The sequence below is a fragment of the Euleptes europaea genome, chromosome 13 (assembly GCF_029931775.1).
Source record: "Euleptes europaea isolate rEulEur1 chromosome 13, rEulEur1.hap1, whole genome shotgun sequence".
NCBI lineage: Eukaryota > Metazoa > Chordata > Lepidosauria > Squamata > Sphaerodactylidae > Euleptes > Euleptes europaea.
The window spans coordinates 42,290,724-42,311,573 of record NC_079324.1 but is presented as its reverse complement, the minus strand read 5'-3'; the positions used below and the strand labels follow the sequence as shown (position 1 = coordinate 42,311,573).

Sequence of the window (20,850 nt, the reverse complement as noted above, 5' to 3'; positions counted from 1 at the left end):
AGTGATAGTTACAGAACAGGTAGAGGGGTCAGTTTTAAGGCACATACTTTTTGGTGGTCCTTTTGAACCACTGGTAAATATTATGCTGGGAGTCTGTACTGTCCCACTGAACCCACAGAAGCGTTCCCTAATGGTAGATTTCCATGCCAGGTGTCTGAATTCTCAAGACCTGTCCTGGGGCTTTGGAATAGGATGTGGAAAAACTCCTCTCAAGGAGATTCTGAAACAGGCCTGCTTTGAGCATCAGATGTTACCCATCATCTCTTGTCATAACCTAGATGAGCGTGGGTGTGGCCAACACCCTGAACGCTGTCGGATGCAGATTCCTCCTTCGCTTTCAACCTCGCTATTGTTGCTCAACCGCCAAGCCTGCCCAGACTCTTGCCTTCGTTCCAGCCAGTCCTCCCCCAGAACCACTGGAAGTGAAGAAGCTGCAAGACTTCGTTTCTTCCTCCCAGAGGTTGTTTGTGATCACCGGAGCTGGAATTTCCACTGAGTCTGGAATCCCAGACTATCGCTCGGAAGGGGTGGGCCTTTACGCCCGGACAGATAGGCGGCCCATCCAGCATGCTGAGTTTCTGCGAAGCTCCCGGGCCCGCCAGAGGTACTGGGCCAGGAACTTTGTGGGCTGGCCACAGTTTTCTTCTTATCAGCCCAACGTGGCACACCTGGCCCTGAAGAAGTGGGAGACACTAGGGAAGCTGCACTGGTTAGTGACTCAGAACGTGGATGCCCTTCATGTGAAGGCCGGAAGTCAGCGGCTGACAGAGCTACATGGCAGCACGCATAGGTTTGTCGGATATGCGTAGTCTTGCTCCAAGGGAGGTGGTTAGCAAACTGTATGTCACAGTGGTTAGGGTGCCAGACTGTGAGCAGGGGCAACAGAGTTCAGATCTGTACTATGAAGCTCACTTGGTGACTTTTGGGTCAGGCACACTGTCTCAGCCTAACCTACCTAACAGGGTTGTTGTGCTTTGAAAGAAGGGTAGGATAAATATAAATGAAAATAAATAAACTGTGGGTTCTCCTGTCTGTGCTACCCCTTGCATTTTAGACATTTGATGATTGCACAGGAACAGGTAAATATCTAGAAGAGTGGTTCCCAACCTTTCATATATTGTGTCCTGCCAATCACTCTGCCAAGAACCTGGGTCCCACCATGAGAGAAACAAAAAGCTCACTTTTTCTGAGGACATGACAGGCATCCTGTTATTATAGTTATCATTTATAGTAAGCTTTAAGGACTTTTAAGGACTTATAGTAAGCTTTAAGGAAAAGCCCCGTAGTGCAGAGTGGTAAGCTGCAGTACTGCTGCTCACGACCTGAGTTCGATCCCGACAGAAGTCGGTTTCAGATAGCCGGCTCAAGGTTGACTTACCCTTCCATCCTTCCGAGGTCGGTAAAATGAGGACCCAGCTTGCTGGGGGTAAAGGGGAGATGACTGGGGAAGGCACTGGCAAACCACCCCATAAACAGAGTCTGCCTAGTAAACGTTGGGATGTGACGTCACCCCACGGGTCAGGAATGACCCGGTGCTTGCACAGGGGACCTTTAAAGACTTAAAACATTGCAGAAGCACAATGGATAATACCTTGTGGGCAGGGGAAGTGGGGTATTAGGAGAAACACCAAGTGCCCAATGTTACTTTGAGAACGCCAAAACATCACAGATGGATAGTCCATGGCAGCTAAGGTCAGCCAGAGACACTATGTCACACTGGCAGGTGGACATGGGGACCGAGGGGTAAAGAATTCTTAGTAAGTGTTATAAAAACCTTGCATCTTTTCTAGTAGACTGTTTCTGTGTCCCACCCGTGGTACATGTACCCCCAGTTGAGAACCACTGATCTAAAAAAAAAATCATATTGTCCACTGTGAGTGATTGTCATATGAACTTAAAAAGGCCCATCTGCTAGATACATGTGTCAAAGGCACAAATCGCTTTGCATGAAAAAGATGGGATAGGAATATGGGGTGTGTGAATGTGGGCAGCTGGTTGATCTGCGTTCACTGATGAGAGTATTGTTATTGTGCTAATCAGATGTAGTAATTAACCACAGCAAATGATCTAACGTTTTAAACAGTTTAATCCTGAATGTATTCAGAAGTGAGGTTTAAGCAATGATGAGAATCTTGCATACACACATATACTGCTACTGGGTTTCAATAAAAGTATGGAATAAAGGTCTGGGTTGCTGGGGAACATTCAGTAGCCGTAGCTTTTGGTGGTCATAAATTTCTTCTTGTGCCAATATTTGCTGCTCAGTCAAATGAAGTCTCGTTAACTTTTAGATCACACACTTGCCTCCTTTTATCCAGCTCTGTACTAGCCGGCAAAGCTGGTATCAATCTCATGGTGAAAAGCCTAATAGTGTGTTTTTTAAATAATTTTTTTCATGCAGCTGAGTGGGGAGGTGTGGAAAGCAGGTAGTCACCAGGGTCTGTTCCCTGGTGAAGAAGAAGCTTTAGGGAGGTCTTGCTCCGAAGGGTTCCGCTTTTCTAGATTGTTCTGGCACATCTAAACACAGTGGAGAGGAGACATTTTTAAAGTCTTTGTCATGCAGGGTGTTATGCCTCAGCTGTGGAGACCAGACGCCCCGAGCTGAGCTCCAGGAGCGCTTTGAAATCTTGAACCCCACGTGGAGAGCTGAAGCACATGGGGTAGCTCCTGATGGGGATGTCTTCTTGACAGACAAGCAGGTGCAGAATTTCCATGTCCCCTCCTGCAATAAGTGTGGCGGCCACCTCAAGCCAGATGTGACATTCTTCGGGGATACAGTCAGCAGGGAGAAAGTGGACTTTGTGTACCAGCGACTTGCAGAATCAGACTCTGTCCTTGTGGCAGGATCTTCATTGCAGGTATGATGTTGTGGATTGCTAGCACATTGCAGTAGGGCAGGGGAGAATTTGTTACTCAAGAAACACAAGTTAATCGTGACATGGAGAACTGGTCATGCAGTTCTTTGGATCCTTGCTAAAGTTAGTTTAAGTAGGGTTTTTTTTTCATGTGTTCAGACCACACAACAATCCTGGGAAGAAGGCACATGTTGTTACAGATAAGATGCTGGAGCTGAAAGAGCCACCTATTTGGGGCTTGGTTTCTTAACTGGAAAATTTGGGTTCTTGTACTGAACTGTTAGACTACTGCATAACATTAGACTTCTCTCCTTGGGCCGTAAATGGATTGTCAGTTTGTATCCCAGCAGGTGTACTCAGCTTACAAATTTGCCCTTGCGGCCCATGGCAGGAAGCTACCGATCGCAATAGTTAACATTGGCCCCACAAGGTCAGATCACCTTGTGTTTCTGAAGCTGAATTCTCGTTGTGGAGAGCTGCTGCCCTTGATTGTCTTACAGTGACTCAAATCCACATCCAGAGCAGCAAAGATTTCAAGGTAAGCGCGTGTGTACCACATTTTAGCACACTGGATAAATTAAATGTACCTACTGAAAAATTGGTTACCCAAGAACCTATGTAGGTGCTGGAGGAAAGATGCTTGAGAGTAGCCTGCTAGCAAAGCTGAGAATAATTTTCTCCCCAAAAATCTCCTTCAAATGCTTCTCCAGATATTTTTTGAGTATTCACCAAATATTTGATGTCTGAGGTTGCTATCTTTTGATGCTTCATTGTTGACGAGCAGTTATATTTAGTATTTGACATCTTATCATCATAATAGCATTTTGAAGTTTATGAGATTTTGTGCTTGGTACTTGCCAAGAGGTAGCAGAAAGTCAAAGGTATTCACATAAGGCTGTGGTGCTTTGGAGTGCATAGAAGGGAGTGGGCTGGGAATGGAGATTGTGGGATTCAAATAAGACTTGGTTCACCTGGGAACCAACCTGTGAAAGAGATGAGGGTCATTGCGACATAACATTATGGGGTGGGGACTGCTGTACTGTATGCCCGTAGGATTTAAGAGTCAACACTGCACTGCATGACTTCAAGACTGTCTTTCCTACCTGTATTAACTAACATAAGGGTTGTGCCTATGTTGCAGTTTCACAGAAAGCAACAGAATTCCTCTCCTGGTCACTTTGGCTTTCCTTAAAGACAGACAGAGAGAGAGAGAGAGAGAAGTTCCTAACCCTAGTGGCTGGATAGAGTTTGGAAGTATGTGGGCAGCATCTCATAAGGCAGAGTAGCTGATGAACATGTATGTTTGGGGTCAGAAGCAGGGGGAGGGGAGGCTTTGGGGTTCCTTATTGTTCTTTATCCCTTCCTCAGGACAAACACAAGAAGAATTAATTAGGCAAGAGAGTAAAAATTGGAGAAAGAACTATGCAAAGTAATTAGTTCTCACGAATTTCTAAGAGCTGCAGAGCTCAGGATTTCCTGTTGCAGAAATGGGATTATTTGGGTGCTTCTTTTTTTAGTGCAGAATCTGCCTAGCCTTGGCTTTTATTTACAAAAAGCTGTACTGAATTGACAGCCACTCGACAGTGATGCAGAAGCTGTTACCATCAGAAAGCCCAAAAACAGAAATGGAAGGAATATTCAAGGATCGCTTTTGGAGAAGGACTGAATTGCATCTGGGGTCTGTGTAATACCTACCATACAGTTGTTCCAAATTATGCATTGTTATTTTGATGTGCTTATATCTGTATGAGCCACTCTGAGTTCTTAAAGATGGTCTAGATAGAAATGCGATTAATAAAATGAAATATGCTCCTTTCACTGTCTTGGATATTTATTATTAATTTGGTGGGTTTTAATGCTGCCTTCCTATAATATGATTTACAGAATGGTATACAATTGTAACAAAAGCAGTAAAATGCAAAAAAAAAAAAAAGATGGCCACAAAGCATGATACATATCAAAAGCAATGCCAGAGCTAGAAGGAAAAAGTCAGACTTCTAGCACTTGGGCAATGATCATAAAAGTCTTGGGATGGCATGGAATAAGGTAGGGGTGGGCTGGCTTGTATGGCACTGTCTATTTCCTGTTTTCACTAGAACTCTCATGAGCCACTTGGTGTTTATTATATTTACGAAGTTTGACAGTGTCCAGAGAGGAAAAATTCACCCATGTTCAGTGATCCTGAATTGCATGCTTGCTTCCATGATGCCTTGCTGGATCAGACGAATGGCCAGCAATTGGCACAAGAAGCTTAGCAGGTGGCCCGCCAGAAATTGGCCAGCAGTCCATCAATAATATTGCAGTGTCTTCTACCCTGTCCTGCAATCAAAGACTGGGAGCATCATACATGTGATGGGGCAGCTGCCTCAGAGCATGCCATAGCTGATAGTAGATTTCACAACTTTCTGTGTATGTTTTATTGTTTTTATTGATGACTCCTAACCTGCCTTAGATGCCATGTTCAGAGAAAAGCTGCGCTGACGTTTTAAAAACCGTTAACTAGGGAAGCAAGCAGCAGCAGTGAGTGACTAGCCTTTGGGGCAGTCCTGAAAATGTAGCGATCTGTTCTGCTACCAGTTCTGTCTCTTGTTTGCACAGTCCATTTTGGGATGGCAGGAGATGCCAACCACACCCCTGTCTTCCTCCCTGCTCTGTATTTCAGATAACTGATGATTTTTCTGTGACCCCCCCACTGGTTCTACGTGCTGAAAGGCTATTCAATGACAGCTGCTACACTATAATTCAGGCGTCAATAAAGAATCCTTTAGCTTTACTCTAACATTGCCAGTTAATTGTGAGGTACAAGAAAGTGACCACAGCAACTGTTCTTAATGCACGCTGCTTCATGTAGTTCGGTCTTAGCGGTGGATCACTCGGCTCGTGCGTCAATGAAGAATGTAGCTAGCTGCGAGAATTAATGTGAATTGCAGAACACATTGATTACTGACACTTTGAACGCACTTGTCCTGATTCTTGAGATTCATACTTACAGGTGATCCAAAGCTGATCTCCCAGGATCATATACCTGTGGATGAAAAGACAAGATATTTCATTTGAAGAAGAAAGCATCTTCTCAGCAATTGACTCTATTCCTTGTCGTTTATTTGGTTTTTGGACTTGTCATATATTTTGCCCACTGAGGGCAATTGAGCTGGTTGGCTATTGTTAGTGTTATATTTATATTGTTATTTACTCTGTGACCTATTTGAGCCTATTACCATTAAAACAATTAGAGATTAGCCAGGGTGCTGTTGTGTTCTGTAGATGTTTTCAAGAGCCACCATTGAACTTACTGCAGGTAAATGGACTGGCGGCCCACCAGACTCAATATTGTTTCCTTTGGCTGGTAGTGGCTTTCCAGGTTCTCAGGCAGAGATAGGCCTTTCCCAACACCTGCCACTTACTGACGTCATTTATTTCTAGCCTGCTTTTCTTACTGAGATGCAAGGCAGATTGGAGATACGAAAAGCAATTCAACCAAATAGCAAAAATCTCTAATAAGGAAAACAATGCAGTGGCCCAGGATTACTCTGTTTCAAGTGCTGTAAGCAAAAAACTGCCTAAGGTAACAAACCTGTCGGTTCAGGCAAAATAAACCCCGCCCTCTAAATTGTGACATTTCATAATACTGGAAGGGTTACAAAGGTAGAAGTCATTGCATTGAAGTAAAAGGTGATCTGTGCAATAAACTGTGCAATAGAGTACAATAGTATTCTTATACCATCATTCTAATTTCTTTATAACCTCCTGCTACCTGAGATCTTTAACTAGAGGTACCAGAGGCTGAACTCAGGTGCTCTGTCTCTGAGCCATGGCCTCTCCCCTTAATTGAAATCATGCTGATAATCTTGCTTCCCACCCCAGCAAACTCAAATATCATCCTAAGAGTTGCAGGTCCACAACTGCATATTTCAAAGAGCGGCTGTGTGAGTCTATTTCAATACAATTTAAAGATTAACTGATTTATTGCAGCAGAAGATTTGGTGAGCCAGAGACAACAGCCTGAAGTGTTATATTCAGTTACCAGAGAAACTGGCACCCAAATACTAACCCAGGGACCAACCCCTGCAGCAAGGCTTGGTGCCAGCAGCACTGTACCCCTATCTGTGATACTATAGAGAGTTCTCTAACATGGTACCCTCGGGCACTCCCAGGCATCCGCCATGTGCTTCAGGAAAGCTGGCAGGGCCATTGTGAAGGCAGAACCATTGACTGGCTGCCTTCATACAAATTATGGAGATATGTTCTCCACCCTCAAATTCATCCCAGTATTTCAGCTGTTGGTACTGCACTCTGCCTGAGTTGGAGCCCAGCTGCCAACAAGTAGCTGGAAGAAAACATGGGGTAGAGGGAAAGCGAGATCGTCTCTAGCACAGAGTACTCAAGCTTTTAGTTATGCTAATGACTGTGGCCAAAGCAGTTTGTCCTCACGGCTTGCTGTCCAATGCATTGTTGCAAACCTATGTACAATTTGTTTTATAAGGTCATAAGGGTATACCTTTATGGAAAAGTTATAATTAAAATGAAAAAAAACCTTGTTACTTTGTACTTGTTAAGGAATAGTTCAGTGCCCCGTTTCTTTTCCTTCTTTAAGTCGTTGCTATCTGCGAGGAACCTGTAAAGTGCAAACAAAGAATGAAACACTTTGGGACATATAATGAACCTGCATCACAGAGGCACAATTGACTGTGTGAGGGGCTGTGGCTCAGAGGTAGAACATCTGCTTGGCATGCAGAAGGTCCCAGGTTCAATCCCCGACATCTCCAGTTAAAGGGACTAGGCAAATAGGTGATGTGAAAGACCTCTGCCTGAGACCCTGGAGAGCTGTTGCCAGTCTGAGTAGACAATACTGATTTTGAGGGACCAAGGGTCTGATTCAGTATGAGGCAGCTTCATGTGTTCATGTGTCCCCAGTTCCATTGTTGACTTCAGAAGTTGGTGAGTTCATGCAAATCTATTAAAGGCCCACTAATCAAGAGCTGCTGCCACCAACATCTTGGCTCTCATATATGACTGTGGATGTGCAGTCAGAATGTTACTCATCACACTTCAGCCCAAATCATGGTACATAGAAAAATACTGTAAATGTTCCATACAGATTGAAATTATTTCCACAATCCAATCTGACCGTTGATTCCAGCACATCTTTTTTTTTGCCACAATATTTTTTTCCTTTATTGCCATTCTCCTTTCAAATAATACATAGACTTCACATTACATTTTACTCCCCCGTGATACCCACCACCCCCCTGGAACTTCTCAAAAAATCTTTAAACGTGAGCATAGCTTTTTAAGTTGAGCTATATTTGGGTTGGCTTCTCCTCTGTTGACCAGTCCGCATACAAAGTCCATTTTACTTTAATCTCTTCAATGTTGTTCTCTCTAGTTGTATCCTTTATTAAAGTTGATTCCAGCACATTATCTGGCTAATTAGGGTTGCCAAGCCCGGGTTGGGAAATTCCTGGCAATTTGAGGGCGGAGTTTGGGGAGGGTGGAGTTTGGAAAGGGGCAGGAGCTCAGCAGAGATGCGATGTCATAGAATCCATCTTCCAAAGCAACTGTTTTCTCCAGTGGAACTAATCTCTGTAGTCTGGAGATTAGTTGTAATTCTAGGAGAGCTCCAGACCCCACCTGGGGATTGGCAACCCTATCTGGCTTCATTATCCTCAGCTGCAAGGAGGCAGGGTGGGTTGGGGCACTTAGGCGAGAGAGTACTATGTAATGTGGGCGCCATCTAACCCAAAGATTTCCTGTCAAAAAGACTTCTCCCAACTGGCATTATTGTGGTTGGGGTTTTTTCCACTGTCCACCAATCAATTATTGCACCAGCTCAGCAGCTTTGGAAGGGTGCTGACATGATTTTCCCTTTGCCCACACTGCTCATGGGCTAGGTTTAAAATTTTTATCTCTCTTTATTTCCTTCCTATAAAGAACAATTGTGCATGGACTTGTTTTTAGATATTTGGAAACCATTTATAGAAACTTATGTCTAGATGTGCTTGGTTTACATTTGTGCATTTGTTTAAAATGTGCTGGAGCAGGAATAGCTGGTGACTGCGTGCAGCTGACTAGTTGCTTTGCTTAACCTCTGTGCAGAAATTAGATTATATTGATCTATTCAGTTATGAGGTTTCCTTTTCCCTCCACTTCTTCCAACCACTTTTTATTGTAGTTTGTGTTATATTGTTTGATTGTTCACAGAGCTCATAATTCAAACAGTGAAACATGAGCCGTACTGTTCTTCTCGGACAAAAACTACACATGATGTTTGGGACCCTCAATTGACTTCTCCGACATGTAATTTGGCCGCAGAAACAACCTGGGGGAAGGAAGGCTGTGGGTCAGTGGTACAGCATCTGCTTGGCATGCAAAAGGTCCCAGGTTCAATCCCCGGCATCTCCAGTTAAAGGGACTAGGCTAGTAGATGATGTGAAAGACCTCTGCCTGACCCTGGAGAGCCTCTGCCAGTCTGAGTAGACAGTACTGACCTTGATGGATCGATGATCTGATTCAGTATAACACAGTTTCATATGTGGAAAGGATGATACAGAGTGGGGCTGGGGAGGCAGCATCTCTCTTTCCCCATGTTCCCCGGGGTGCTGTAAGCTCCAGTAGACTGGCATCTGTCCCTACATGGGCTCCAGACAGCTGGAGCAGAATATCCATTTTTGATCCAGGAAATGGCAAAGGGTGGCAGAGCTAACCTTCTCCTATCCCCAGATCAGCAGCTCCGATCCATATCAGACTTCCCCACCATGCACAAGATTATTTTTTGTAGTTAAAATTACACATCAAGGAATTTAATCACAAACGTGTAGAGATGATGCAAGTGAGGAAAGTGTGCATAAAACTTCTAGCGCAAATGTCTCTGCATTCATGTAGCAACGACCGTGAAATGGAGAATCGTTACCATCTGGATGCAGGTATAGGTAAGGCTGAGGACCTGCTCATAAGTTCTGAGGCAAACACAGTGCTGGCTTGATGGTTTCTTGCACACGCTTGTTGTTTCCTTTCCTGTTGGATTTCTTCTGCATTCTTTTCATATTATCTGCACCAGAACAACAACATCAGTGACTTCCAAGAGAATGCTGTTCTCAGGGACACGTGCTGGAAGAACCAAACACTTGGCTGTTCCTGTGAACACACCCACAGCCATAATGAAACTGAGGTCAGCTGGGACGGGTCCACCCCCAGGAAAGATTGCTCCATAGAGAGAGGAATTTGAACAGCACAGGCTGAGACTAGACTTTTGATCTGTGTATTTAGCACGCGGGTGAAGCAGAGCAGTCCTGAAGAGAACGACAGATCTGAGAGGAGACAATGGCTGCCCTCAAGATCCTTGTGCCTCTCCTTGTCGGCCTCGGCGCTTACTATTTCTATAGCTCAGAAAGCTTCTCTCCAGGTAAGCAAAAATCTCTGTAAAGGCATCTGCTTGCAAAGCCTCCTTCTTTCTTCGAGCAGCCTTATTAGCCTGCAGTAGCCTGGAGACAAGATTTGTGTTCTGCTGCCTTTGGGGCTGATCACATGGACATCAGAGGGTGGTTCCTTGGAAGCTTTCACTTTTGGCTGCAGCACTGTAGAGGCACAGCAAAGCTTGCATGCGGCTGGGGGTGCACAAGACCAGCTGATAGGGTTGCCAGGTCCCTGTTCGCAACCGGCGGGAGGTTTTTGGGGTGGAGCCTGAGGAGGGCAAGGCTTGGGGAGGGACTTCAATGCCATAGAGTCCAATAAGCATATGAACAGTACAAAATTCTAAGAGACTAATAAGTCATTGAATGAGATAACCCAAAATATATGTATTTTTGTATTGTATTGTATTGCCTCACATGTACTCATAGTTATTTTCATAAGTTTCCTTTATTAGATAGTATGTAATTTTTTCACTTTTGTCACTAAATTCACTGGCTTATAGAATAAGAGTTTGTATGTCATTTATAGAGCCCTTACTATACTTTCTCTCAGCTTGACTTTTATAGTAAACGTGCCTTTTTTGCTCCAGTACCTGGAGGTTGGCAACCCTACCAGTTGGCCACATGCTGTAAATTATTCCCATGGCTCTTCCAGATGCATAGTCAGTAGAGGGTTGTTATCAATGCGCTACAGCAAGTGTCTGAATTTGGGGCTGACATGCTAAATTACCCACTTGTAAAATCTCCCCACGTTTTAGACATTTTGACAAACTGCAGCCCTGGAATCACCCGGAGCTATAGACAGCCCGCTGGGCTGGGAGCAGGAGAAAGGGGAGGGTTTCCCCTTTTCACAGCAGTTGGCGAGCGGACCTGCTGATTGGCCCAGCAGCAATTTAAACCTGCCAGTCCAGGCCCCACAGAGTGGCTGCAATGGGGCGGGCCTCACATGAACACATGAAGCTGCCTTATACTGAATCAGACCATTGGTCCATCAAAGTCAGTATTGTCTACTCAGACTGACAGCTGCTCTCCAGGGTCTCAGGCAGAGAGGATTTTCACATCACCTACTCACCTGGTCCCTTTAACTGGAGATGCCAGGGATTGAACCTGGGACCTTCTGCATGCCAAGCAGATGCTCTACCACTGAGCCACTGTCCCTCCCCTGTATCTCCAGTCTGAGTTTACTGCTAGTTGTGACAGTTGTTGGTGTGAGGATTAGATTACTAGATGCCTTTTCACCACACACAACCCAGCTGATACAAGAGGGGGATGTAGCATAGATGCTAGGCCTCCGGACAGACCTGGAGGCTGAGGGCTTCAGTCTGGTCCACCCCCCTGTTATTTATTGGACCGCCACCAGGGCCTCTTGGCAGTTGGCATGTTAAGTCACAGCTTTTCAAGACAATTTGGGCATCAGGCCAGATCCAGGTTTGGGGGGAGGCAGAGCCTGCGTGCCTGCCTCCCTGGATCTGGGGACCACCCATAAGGGATCTTGGAAGGGCAGCCATTCAGCAACATGCCGTGCTCAGGGTCTGTTACACGGCCCTCACCCTCAGATAGCAAGCGAACCACGCAGAGGTTTGCACCCATGTGAATCCTCAGGGCTTGCCAGCTCCGGGTTGAGAAATACTTGCAGATTTGGGGGACGGAGCCTGAGGAGGGCGGGGTTTGGAGAGCAAAGGGACTTCAATGCCATGGAGTCCAATCACCAAAGCGGCCATTTTTTCCAGGAGAACTGATCTCTATTGGCTGGAGATCAGTTGTACTAGAGGGAGATCTCCAGCCACCACCACCTGGAGTTGGCAACCCTATTGCCAACCCACAGCGACTGACCCAGCAGGTGGTCTGGGGGGACGGTTTGTGTCATCGGCCAACAGGCAGGTCACCCAATGCTGGATCCATGCCCCATGCTGCACCAATGTACCAGTAATTGATTTTCCAATAAAAGCTGTGGTCTCCTTTTCTCCAGTTGTGTGTGTTATTCCCCTTTGGGCCCTGGCTCTTTCCCTTGCCCCTAGAACCACAGTTGCATTTGGGTGACTGTCAACCACCAGTGTCTGAGTTTGGGATATTTATTTTGGCTGGGTTATTAGTGTGTGCGTGTGACTGTTGTAATTTTTATACATTCACTGTAACATAAATATACCTCCGTTCTCTTTTCATTTGCTGTTTCTTCCTGCTTAGAGTACTGGGTGTGTCCCATGAAACCAGTTGCAGAAATTTGGTTCTCAGTCTTACGCAGAGATTGAGATGTTGCATAAGAATGGCAGAGACTAACTAGAATCAGGCAGGTGAAGGGGGAAGTGTCCCTGAGAACTGTACAAGCCCCAATGAAACCCACAACACGCAACTGCATTTGCTCCATCAGCCTTGTTACCCAAAGTCTTCTGTGGCACAAGCTGGGTTCATACAAGTGGGGATCATTAGACATCAGTGTCCCTTGGAAGACACTGAGAATACACCCTAATTGATAACATCTCCCTAGAGTCTGATCAACAGCAACAGGAATACCTGGAAGACAGCTCAGGGAAACACTGGGGAGGGGCCGTGGCTCAGTGGTAGAACATCTGCTTGGCATGCAGAAGGTCCCAGGTTCAATCCTCGGTATCTCCAGTTAAAGGGACTAGGCTGCCTAGGCAAGTAGGTGATGTGAAAGACCTTTCTCTGCCTGAGACCTTGGAGAGCTGCTGCCGGTCTGAGTAGACAAGACTGACTCTGATGGACCAAAGGTCTGATTCAGTATAAGGCAGCTTCATGAACCCACTTCCCTCATTGGTCACCCAATTAGAAATTGATGGGCAATTAATTCAAGACAGACAAAAAGAAATCCTTCTTTGCTCAACATGTAATTAAATGGTAGCATTTACTGCCAGTGAATGTAATGATAGCCATGAGCATGGATGACTTCAAAAGTGGATTAGACAGACTCAAGGAGCTATGGCTACTAACCATGCTCAAGAGGCAGTAAATCTCTGAACACTGGTGCAAAGAGGAAAGGGATTGGCTTCTATGCTATTTGTTGGTCATTCTGGGCAACTGGTTGGTTACCATGTGAAACAGGGCACTGGCTTGATCCCGCGGGGTATTTTTGATGTTCTTGTGCCTCTTTCAAAGAGTGGAGAAGATGTTTCTCCTATGGGTATCACCTCAACAACCTAATGAAGAGTGTTTTAAATTATGTCTGTAAGCTGCTTTAAAGGTCTAAATAGTGGGAAGATTTGTAAATAATAGGATTCAGGTAATATTTCTCTTTGACTTAATATTGCAAAGGTCAATTACGAGCAATGGGCCAGGGGAGCCTGTCCACCATTACTGATATTCTCAGTGATGGGCCTTTGGGAACGTTTGGAGGAATCTCAGGATTTCTTCCTCCAAACACAGTTTAAAAAGCATTGTATCGTGCAGTCTCATAAACAGCCTCTGAAAATGGTGTGTGTGTCACAAGGGGTTTTTTGCTTATGGTTCAAGGCATGCCAGCACTTTGCTGATGCAACCACAGGGTTGTTAATGCTTGACAGAGCTCACCTCCCCCATATAACAGGCAATGACCTGTTCATTCAGGCGTGGAATAACAATCAGATTTTCATTTGTCAGGTGTGGTTTCTGATATGCAGAAATGATACAAGTTATAGGAAAGAGACAGCCAGCGTGGAATAGTGGCTAGAGTGTTGGACTGGGATCTAGGAAACCCAATTTTGGGTCCCCATCCTGCCATGGAAGCTTCCTGGGTGACCTTGGGCCAGTCGTATACTCTCTCTAAACTACCTCTCAGGGTTGTTGTGAAGATAAAATTGAGGACAGGAGAATGATGTAAGCCGCCTTGGGTCCCCAGTAGGAGAAAGGCAGGATGTAAATGAAGTAAATAAATAAATATTGTGGCCCCAAACCATGCCCTTCTTAGGCTCCACCCCCAAAATCTCAAGGTAGTACCCAACCCGGAGCTGGCAGCCCTATAACTGAGTGAGGATTTCAGCTGAGATCTTCTTCCAAGCCAATATCTCACAGTACCATATTAGCTCACAGTGAAGGAACCGCACCACAGGTAGGCCTCTGGTCTGCTGTCTATATATTGAAACACTCAGAGGTACGATGCCATTTTGACCAGCTCCTTCTATGCCTGCAGAAATGGCGCAAGGGAAGCGTGTCCTGGTGACAGGTTCAAGCACGGGGATTGGGGAGCAAATCGCTTATGAGTTTGCACGGATGGGGGCCAATGTAGTGGTAACAGCAAGGAGGGAGAATCTACTCGAGAAGGTAAGTTGTGAATCCACTGAGTAAAAATTTCAGAGATTCCCAAGCATGGCTAACTACCTTTTCTCAGTCTCTAACTTACCCCTACCCTCCACACACACACAGCTAAAATATTTATTCTCTCCCCATCCCCCACCCAGCATCCCCTGCAATCTTAAGATTCCTTGCATAGGGCCTACCAAAATACCTTTACATTGGGATTATCCAGCAAAACTATATATTTTTTCAGTTCTCTTCCTCTTCTTTCCGTGTTTCTCTCCAGGTGGTCCAGAAGTGTCTGGAATTGGGGGCCAGCTCTGCACAGTATGTTGTGGCTGACATGAGTAATTTTACTTCTGCCCAGAAGGTCATTGAGGAAACCAAGAGCAAACTGGGTAAATGCTAAAGCTTTTCAATTCCTGCTCAGGCAGGTTCCCCCCACCCCCTGGATAAAGCTGAAGACCAGCAATACCTCCTTTAACACAAGGAAATGGCAATTTGACCTCCATCCTATCCTCTTTCTCTAAAGAACAACAGAAAGTTTGGCAGAATCTTCCCCTTCTGCCTCTGGGCTTTGTCATGTCTTGTCTGCTGAACCTTTCTAAAAACAATTACCTGGCCAGGTAAGGTGATGACTGGCACCACATTTGAAACACCAGTTCTAAGATCGTTCTGCAGAGCCTGAGGGGGCTTTCCTGTCCTTCCCCCACTGAAAGGAGATTCATATCAAAAAGTAGATGTTGTCTCTTTCTTGTCCAACGATGACTGAAACGCGTCTTGAAATACTTAATGCGAGATGGATCGGCTCCCTTCTCCATTCCCGATCTTCTTCTAACAATTGAAAATCTGTAAGTCCAGCCCTTCACATTCTTCTCCCCAGTACCACCAGGTATTCTTGACGGGGCCAGGCACCATTGGCACATTAGCTAGCTTTGAGCATCCCACAGGTTTCACCTGTGTAGTGAAAGGACAGGGCACAACTAGAGGAGATTGAAAGATACAGCATGTAGCTTGATGTTGAGAGAAAATGTCATCTGTCCATCCCAGTCCAAGAGCTGATGTGGATCTTGCTTCCTCTGCTTCTTTTCTCTTTCAGGAGGCCTGGACTACTTAGTATTGAATCATGTTGGAGGAGATGTTGGCTTTCATCGATTCAAAGGAGATATGGACATTGTGAAGAAATCCATTACTATCAACTTCCTCAGCTATATCCAGCTATCATCTTCCGCGCTAGATATGTTACAAGAGTCTGAAGGGAGCATCATTGTCATATCTTCCATGGCTGGTAGGGGAGGAAATGACTTTAATGCAGTTCACTTTCTTATGAAGTATAAATGCACAATTTTACATATGCACAATTAGAAAGAAAGGACTGCAAAGTGTATGTTATCTTAGCACATGTATCTTAATTTTTGCCATTGGAAAGGTATGTGGGGAAAATCGCTTCTTGTAGGTTATCCGGGCTGTGTGACCGTGGTCTTGGTATTTTCTTTCCCGATGTTTCGCCAGCAGCTGTGGCAGGCATCTTCAGAGGAATAACACTGAAGGACAGTGTCGAGACATTGTCCTTCAGTGTTACTCCTCTGAAGATGCCTGCCACAGCTGCTGGCGAAATGTCGGGAAAGAAAATACCAAGACCACAGTTACACAGCCCGGATAACTTACAAGAAACGATGAACTCTGACCGTGAAAACCTTCGACAATATTCTGTGGGGGAAAGTTGAAAATGGAAAACAAAAAATGTTGTAGCAAACACAGGACTGGCAGTATATTTGGATATCAAGTTAAACTTTATAACATTGGAAAAAAATCAAATTCTTCAATAGTCTATTATCATCATTCACATTATAGCAAATTGGTGAATGTGAGAATAAAATGAGAGGGAGAAGAGTGATGATCTAAATCCCTTTGAGTGCCTATGGGGGGAGTGGGTTATAAAGAATCTAAAGAATGAACTGTATTAGTCACAAAAGTAGTCACATTTAAACTATATACTGTATATAAGAGGTTTTTCTCCTTCAAAATGTATAGTATGAAGATTTTTATGTGAACCGTTGTCTTAAAAACCATTTCACTCATTTCAGAAGAGGGAATATTTGATTGGAATTTTTCTTCAATGCTTGCCCAAATTTACGTAGTGCCTTTGAAGTGTCCAAAGCACTTCATATTCATTAACTCAGTCTTCTTGTCTATCAGATTTTAATCCCACCTTTGCTATAAAGAGGTCAGAGCAGCTAATATGGTCCTCCCTTCCCCATTTTATCATCACAACTAACTTGTGAAGTAGTCAGACTGAGAGGTGACTGGCCCAGAGTCATCCAGCATCTGATGGATTTGAGTCAGACCTCCCTGGTCCTAATCCAACACTCTACACCACCCTGACTGTAAAGTAAGTCATAATTATTATGCCGATAGTGCAGGAGGGACCAAGGACAAGTCTGCCTCAAGCTACTTGGTGAGTTTGCACTTGAAGAGAGATTTGAACAAGGGACTGCCCAGATCCTACTCTTAGCCACTACAATGCACCAACTATCAATCTTTTTCCAAAGATCTATGAAGCCGCTTTTGCCTCTTTGAAAGCAGAATCAGTCCCATCTTATTGACTCAGCAGCTACTCCTGCACCACATCAATGCTGGTTGGAGTCCAACCTATTAGCAACGTTGTGAAGGATCAAAGGGTGTTTCTAATATTCTCATGTCCAAGCTCAACATGCTTGAACATGATTCTGGCATGAAATCATTTTTAATTTTGGACCACACTGAAGGGATGCTTCATCTCGTAACATTGCAACCGAGCCTGTTTTCCCAGGCACACTTAATGGCAATAAAACCTTATTGACAGGAAGGATGTACTTCCCAGTCAACATGAACAGGATCAGGCTACAAGGCTTTCATTGCCAACGAAAGAGATCCCACAAGCTTCCAAACTAATGTTCTCTATTGCTGAACTGTTCCTCTCTCTCAGGCCGTATTTCGTCCCCATTCAACATTGAGTACTCTGCTGCCAAATTTGCACTAGAGGGCTTCTATAGTGGACTTCGCAGTGAGTTGCGCCTTCGGAAGATCAATCTGGCTGTCACTGTCGCTGTGCTGGGGTTCATTGACACAGGTACGCCTCACTTGACCTTCTCTTCCATGGCCACCTGATCCTCCATCCCCATGAACTTGACCTCATGCTCTTGCTGTTTCCTGTAGACACTGCTTTGAAAGAAGTCACTAACAGAATGACCCTAGTACCAAGTTCCAAAGAAGAGTGTGCCCAGAAGATAGTGCAGGGAGGCGTGATGAGACATCGGGAAGTTTTCTATCCTTACTGGAGCCAGAAATTTGTCTTGATGTTCAGAGATTGGATGCCTGACCTGGTGGACCATCTAGTTGGAAAACAGTACAAAGTGGAAAATATCCATTAAATAGACTTGTTCATACATAACATGGACCCCCTTTAGTATTGTACTACTGTCCTGCAATCTTCTCTGGTTTGCTGCCCACTCGAAACTCACGTACAGTTTATTTCACATGATCATAATAGGCTTCATCCATTCTATCATTGGTGCAGAAGTGATACTCACCGGGGAAGATGCTACTTTGTATTTGCCAGGGATCCGTTCAGTGTCAGGGAACATGTAAAGTACAAAGCATCACCCCAGCAGCATGACAGTGATATAGTCTGGTGTGGTGCTACCCCAGAGCAGGCTAACTGGGCACAGACCATGGAGGCAATAGTCAGAATTAGCAGGAAAGTGTGGAGTCCACACCTGGGGCACTATCTGACAGACCCCCCTCAAAAACCCCTTCAGGAACCCCGGGACCTAATGGGCACAGAAAGGTCAGGTGTGGCAGGACATGGTCAAAATGGCTCTGGAATCACTGTCCTGCCCACACTACTAACTAGTATACTCACTATTCTCCATGTTGTATGACATGCTGCGTGGCTGGAAGCTGAGGCAGTGAAGCGGATAGTCTTCCTGCATGCTGGCTCTAAGTACACTTTGAAGCTTTCTGAAAATGTCCAGCTTTGCCACTCAGTACAGCACAGGGCTCTCTGTCAAGGACCAAGCAGGTAGGCTATGGGTCTTTGTGTCACGTCTCAGTATATGCCAGGCCTGCTATGCCATGAGGCTTTCTCAGGTAAATGTTTAAACTCTTTGCCAAGGTGTAAAATTGTTTTGCTGAAAACAAGCTTTTCTGGCACTAGATCTGAAGGGACACCTGTCTTATTAGGCAGTTCAGAATTTGCTCTAGGAAAGCTTTGGTGCCAGATTTTCATGGGCCCTGGGCCTTTCCCCTTTGGCACAGCCCCTTTCTCCTCTAACTACACCCTCATTCATTTGGCCCCTTCCCTTTGACTCTACCCTTTCTTTTTTACCACATCCTTTTCCATTTTGATTTGCTTACTCTGGTAAAGAGAATTCATTCAAAATTTTGCTTTCTTGGTTGCATGGAAGCAACACAGAGAGATGATCACCCTCAAATGCACACAAGTGCTTAGCTTTCACTGGGAAAGTGCTTTAGTATATTACCACACTGTACAGTTAATGTGGAAAAAGAGCTCATGTTTCCTAAGTCAGGTGGGTCCCATGGTTTGTCAAGTGCAGCATTTTTAAAAATTTCACAGAAACAATCCAAGACATGTAGGGAAAAAGAAACATTTGTTCTGTTATCACTTCCATCCTGATTCATAATTCAGATTCATAAGACATTTACAATGGAGAAATAATTTCCACCACTCTTTACGACAAAGTTGGCTATTACTTTTCATTGTAAACACTTCTGCCATTCTAACTCCTTATATGACTTTATATTACTGTTCCCAGTTGTACCTCTTACACCATGATCTATGCACCAGCAGCGGAGCCTTGCATCCCTATTGATAGGTGAAGGGAAACTGTACTGGGAAATCTTATGGGGAAGTGGGGGTGGAAAAAGTCAATACTTGGTACGAATTGTTGCTTTTGAGTTTATTACTTTTTGCTTTTAAGCCACCTGATCTGCAGCAACCTAAAACCTGAATCTCTTGCCCTTTACTGCAGCTGAGGATTCTTGGTGAAATTAGCAATGGTAAATGGCAGTTGTGCTTAAAGACTCACAACTGGACTTTTGTTCTATAAAAGAAACAAAATTATTTCACAGCAGGTGCATTCAGCTTATATCTATGAGTGGACCTCTAGGAAGCCCTGAGGCATCAAAGTATCTGCCCCATTTTGCCAACTGCTAACAGTGGCTCTGTGCTTTCAGCAACCATTAGACTCAGTGGGACCTTTCTTGGGTGCCGCCCAGCTCCCTTTACAATATGCATTAATGCCCCAATATTTCTCCATCCTGGCACTCTGATTCCAGGGCACAAAATAAGTTACCACTCTTTGTACAAGGTTTACTGTCTTTATCCAGGCCTGTGTCTGTCCACTCATCAATAATGTGTGGCTTTCTCTCAAAACCTAGCATACTCTGGCTGTGGTATGCCCTGAGGCTCTATGGCCTTTTATGCGTGGCTGTTTCCCTCGCCATCATCCCTCTGATGAGTTTGGGTCTTTGTTTTGATTATGCATGCCATTTTTGACCGTCAGAGGTTGCTTGCTCTCCCCCTGGGTTTCCCCCGTTTTAAAATTCGAGATAAAACAGGTCTCTGAAAACACGGGGAAAACGTGGGGGAAACCAGGGGGAAAGCAATGTGACCTCTGATGGTCAGAAACGCCATGTATAATCAAAACAAAAGACCCAAAGTCTTCGGAGGGCTGATGGCGAGGGAAACAGCCATGCATAAGAGACCTACGTGAAGGCGCAGTTCTACCTGCCAGGTGATATCCTGGGGCTTCATCTCAGCAGTCAGTGGAACAACCAGGGTAAACCCAGAAGAAAGCAGGCAGGCTGGAGAAGCAGGGATGCTGAGGCAACCACAATACTGTGGCTTGAGAAAAGAGCAGCCCCAGGTGTCTCATGAGGATCTTGCAAGAAAGGGGGCTATTAAGGCCAGTGCAGGAAGAACTGTGGAGGAACGGCTGGCAATGTGAATCAGGTTGCAGAGATTCACCACCTGAAAAGAGGGAAAGGACTTGGGTGTCTTCAATCATCACCTCTGAGGCCAAGCCAGATAGAGACGAGCTGAGAGTGGATGGGAAGGTCACTGAAAATCACCCAATGTAGTGATTTTGTTCATTGATCTCTCTATGCCTTGGTTTACTTGTAAACCACCTCAAGAGCAAAATTTGGCCTAGAGTTAAATGGGTGCTTGCGTTTTCTTCACTGTGTGGTTCGATACCGGCCAAAAATGCTTTCTGTTCATAAAAAGAGAAAGCGTTTGCTATGCTAATCTTTTATGTGTATTGGTTATGTTTGATCTTCTCTTCTACGGATGGCTG

At 44.9% G+C, this 20,850-nt stretch overlaps 2 protein-coding genes across 2 annotated transcripts; both read left to right on the top strand.

Annotated features, from left to right (window-relative positions):
* Positions 1-278: 278 nt before the first annotated feature.
* SIRT4 (sirtuin 4) lies at positions 279-3,387 on the top strand. Its single transcript, XM_056859823.1, has 3 exons — positions 279-790; positions 2,564-2,858; positions 3,206-3,387. The coding sequence occupies exons 1-3, from the start codon at positions 279-281 to the stop codon at positions 3,356-3,358; spliced, it is 960 nt and encodes a 319-aa protein (XP_056715801.1). The 3' UTR covers positions 3,359-3,387.
* Positions 3,388-10,175: 6,788 nt separating this feature from the next.
* Positions 10,176-17,950, top strand: LOC130486548 (hydroxysteroid 11-beta-dehydrogenase 1-like protein A). Its single transcript, XM_056859836.1, has 6 exons — positions 10,176-10,257; positions 14,388-14,518; positions 14,778-14,889; positions 15,591-15,779; positions 17,460-17,603; positions 17,690-17,950. Exons 1-6 carry the CDS (start codon positions 10,176-10,178, stop codon positions 17,902-17,904), a joined length of 873 nt encoding a protein of 290 aa, XP_056715814.1. The 3' UTR covers positions 17,905-17,950.
* Positions 17,951-20,850: the final 2,900 nt, after the last annotated feature.

Excerpts from the sequence above, each read along its gene's own strand:
- SIRT4 (XM_056859823.1), top strand. The coding sequence starts at position 279 with ATGAGCGTGGGTGTGGCCAACACCCTGAACGCTGTCGGATGCAGATTC. Across the intron at positions 791-2,563 it reads CTACATGGCAGCACGCATAG|GGTGTTATGCCTCAGCTGTG; the intron begins GTTTGTCGGATA and ends TTTGTCATGCAG. Across the intron at positions 2,859-3,205 it reads TGGCAGGATCTTCATTGCAG|GTGTACTCAGCTTACAAATT; the intron begins GTATGATGTTGT and ends GTATCCCAGCAG.
- LOC130486548 (XM_056859836.1), top strand. The coding sequence starts at position 10,176 with ATGGCTGCCCTCAAGATCCTTGTGCCTCTCCTTGTCGGCCTCGGCGCT. Across the intron at positions 10,258-14,387 it reads CTCAGAAAGCTTCTCTCCAG|AAATGGCGCAAGGGAAGCGT; the intron begins GTAAGCAAAAAT and ends CTATGCCTGCAG. Across the intron at positions 14,890-15,590 it reads GGAAACCAAGAGCAAACTGG|GAGGCCTGGACTACTTAGTA; the intron begins GTAAATGCTAAA and ends TTTCTCTTTCAG.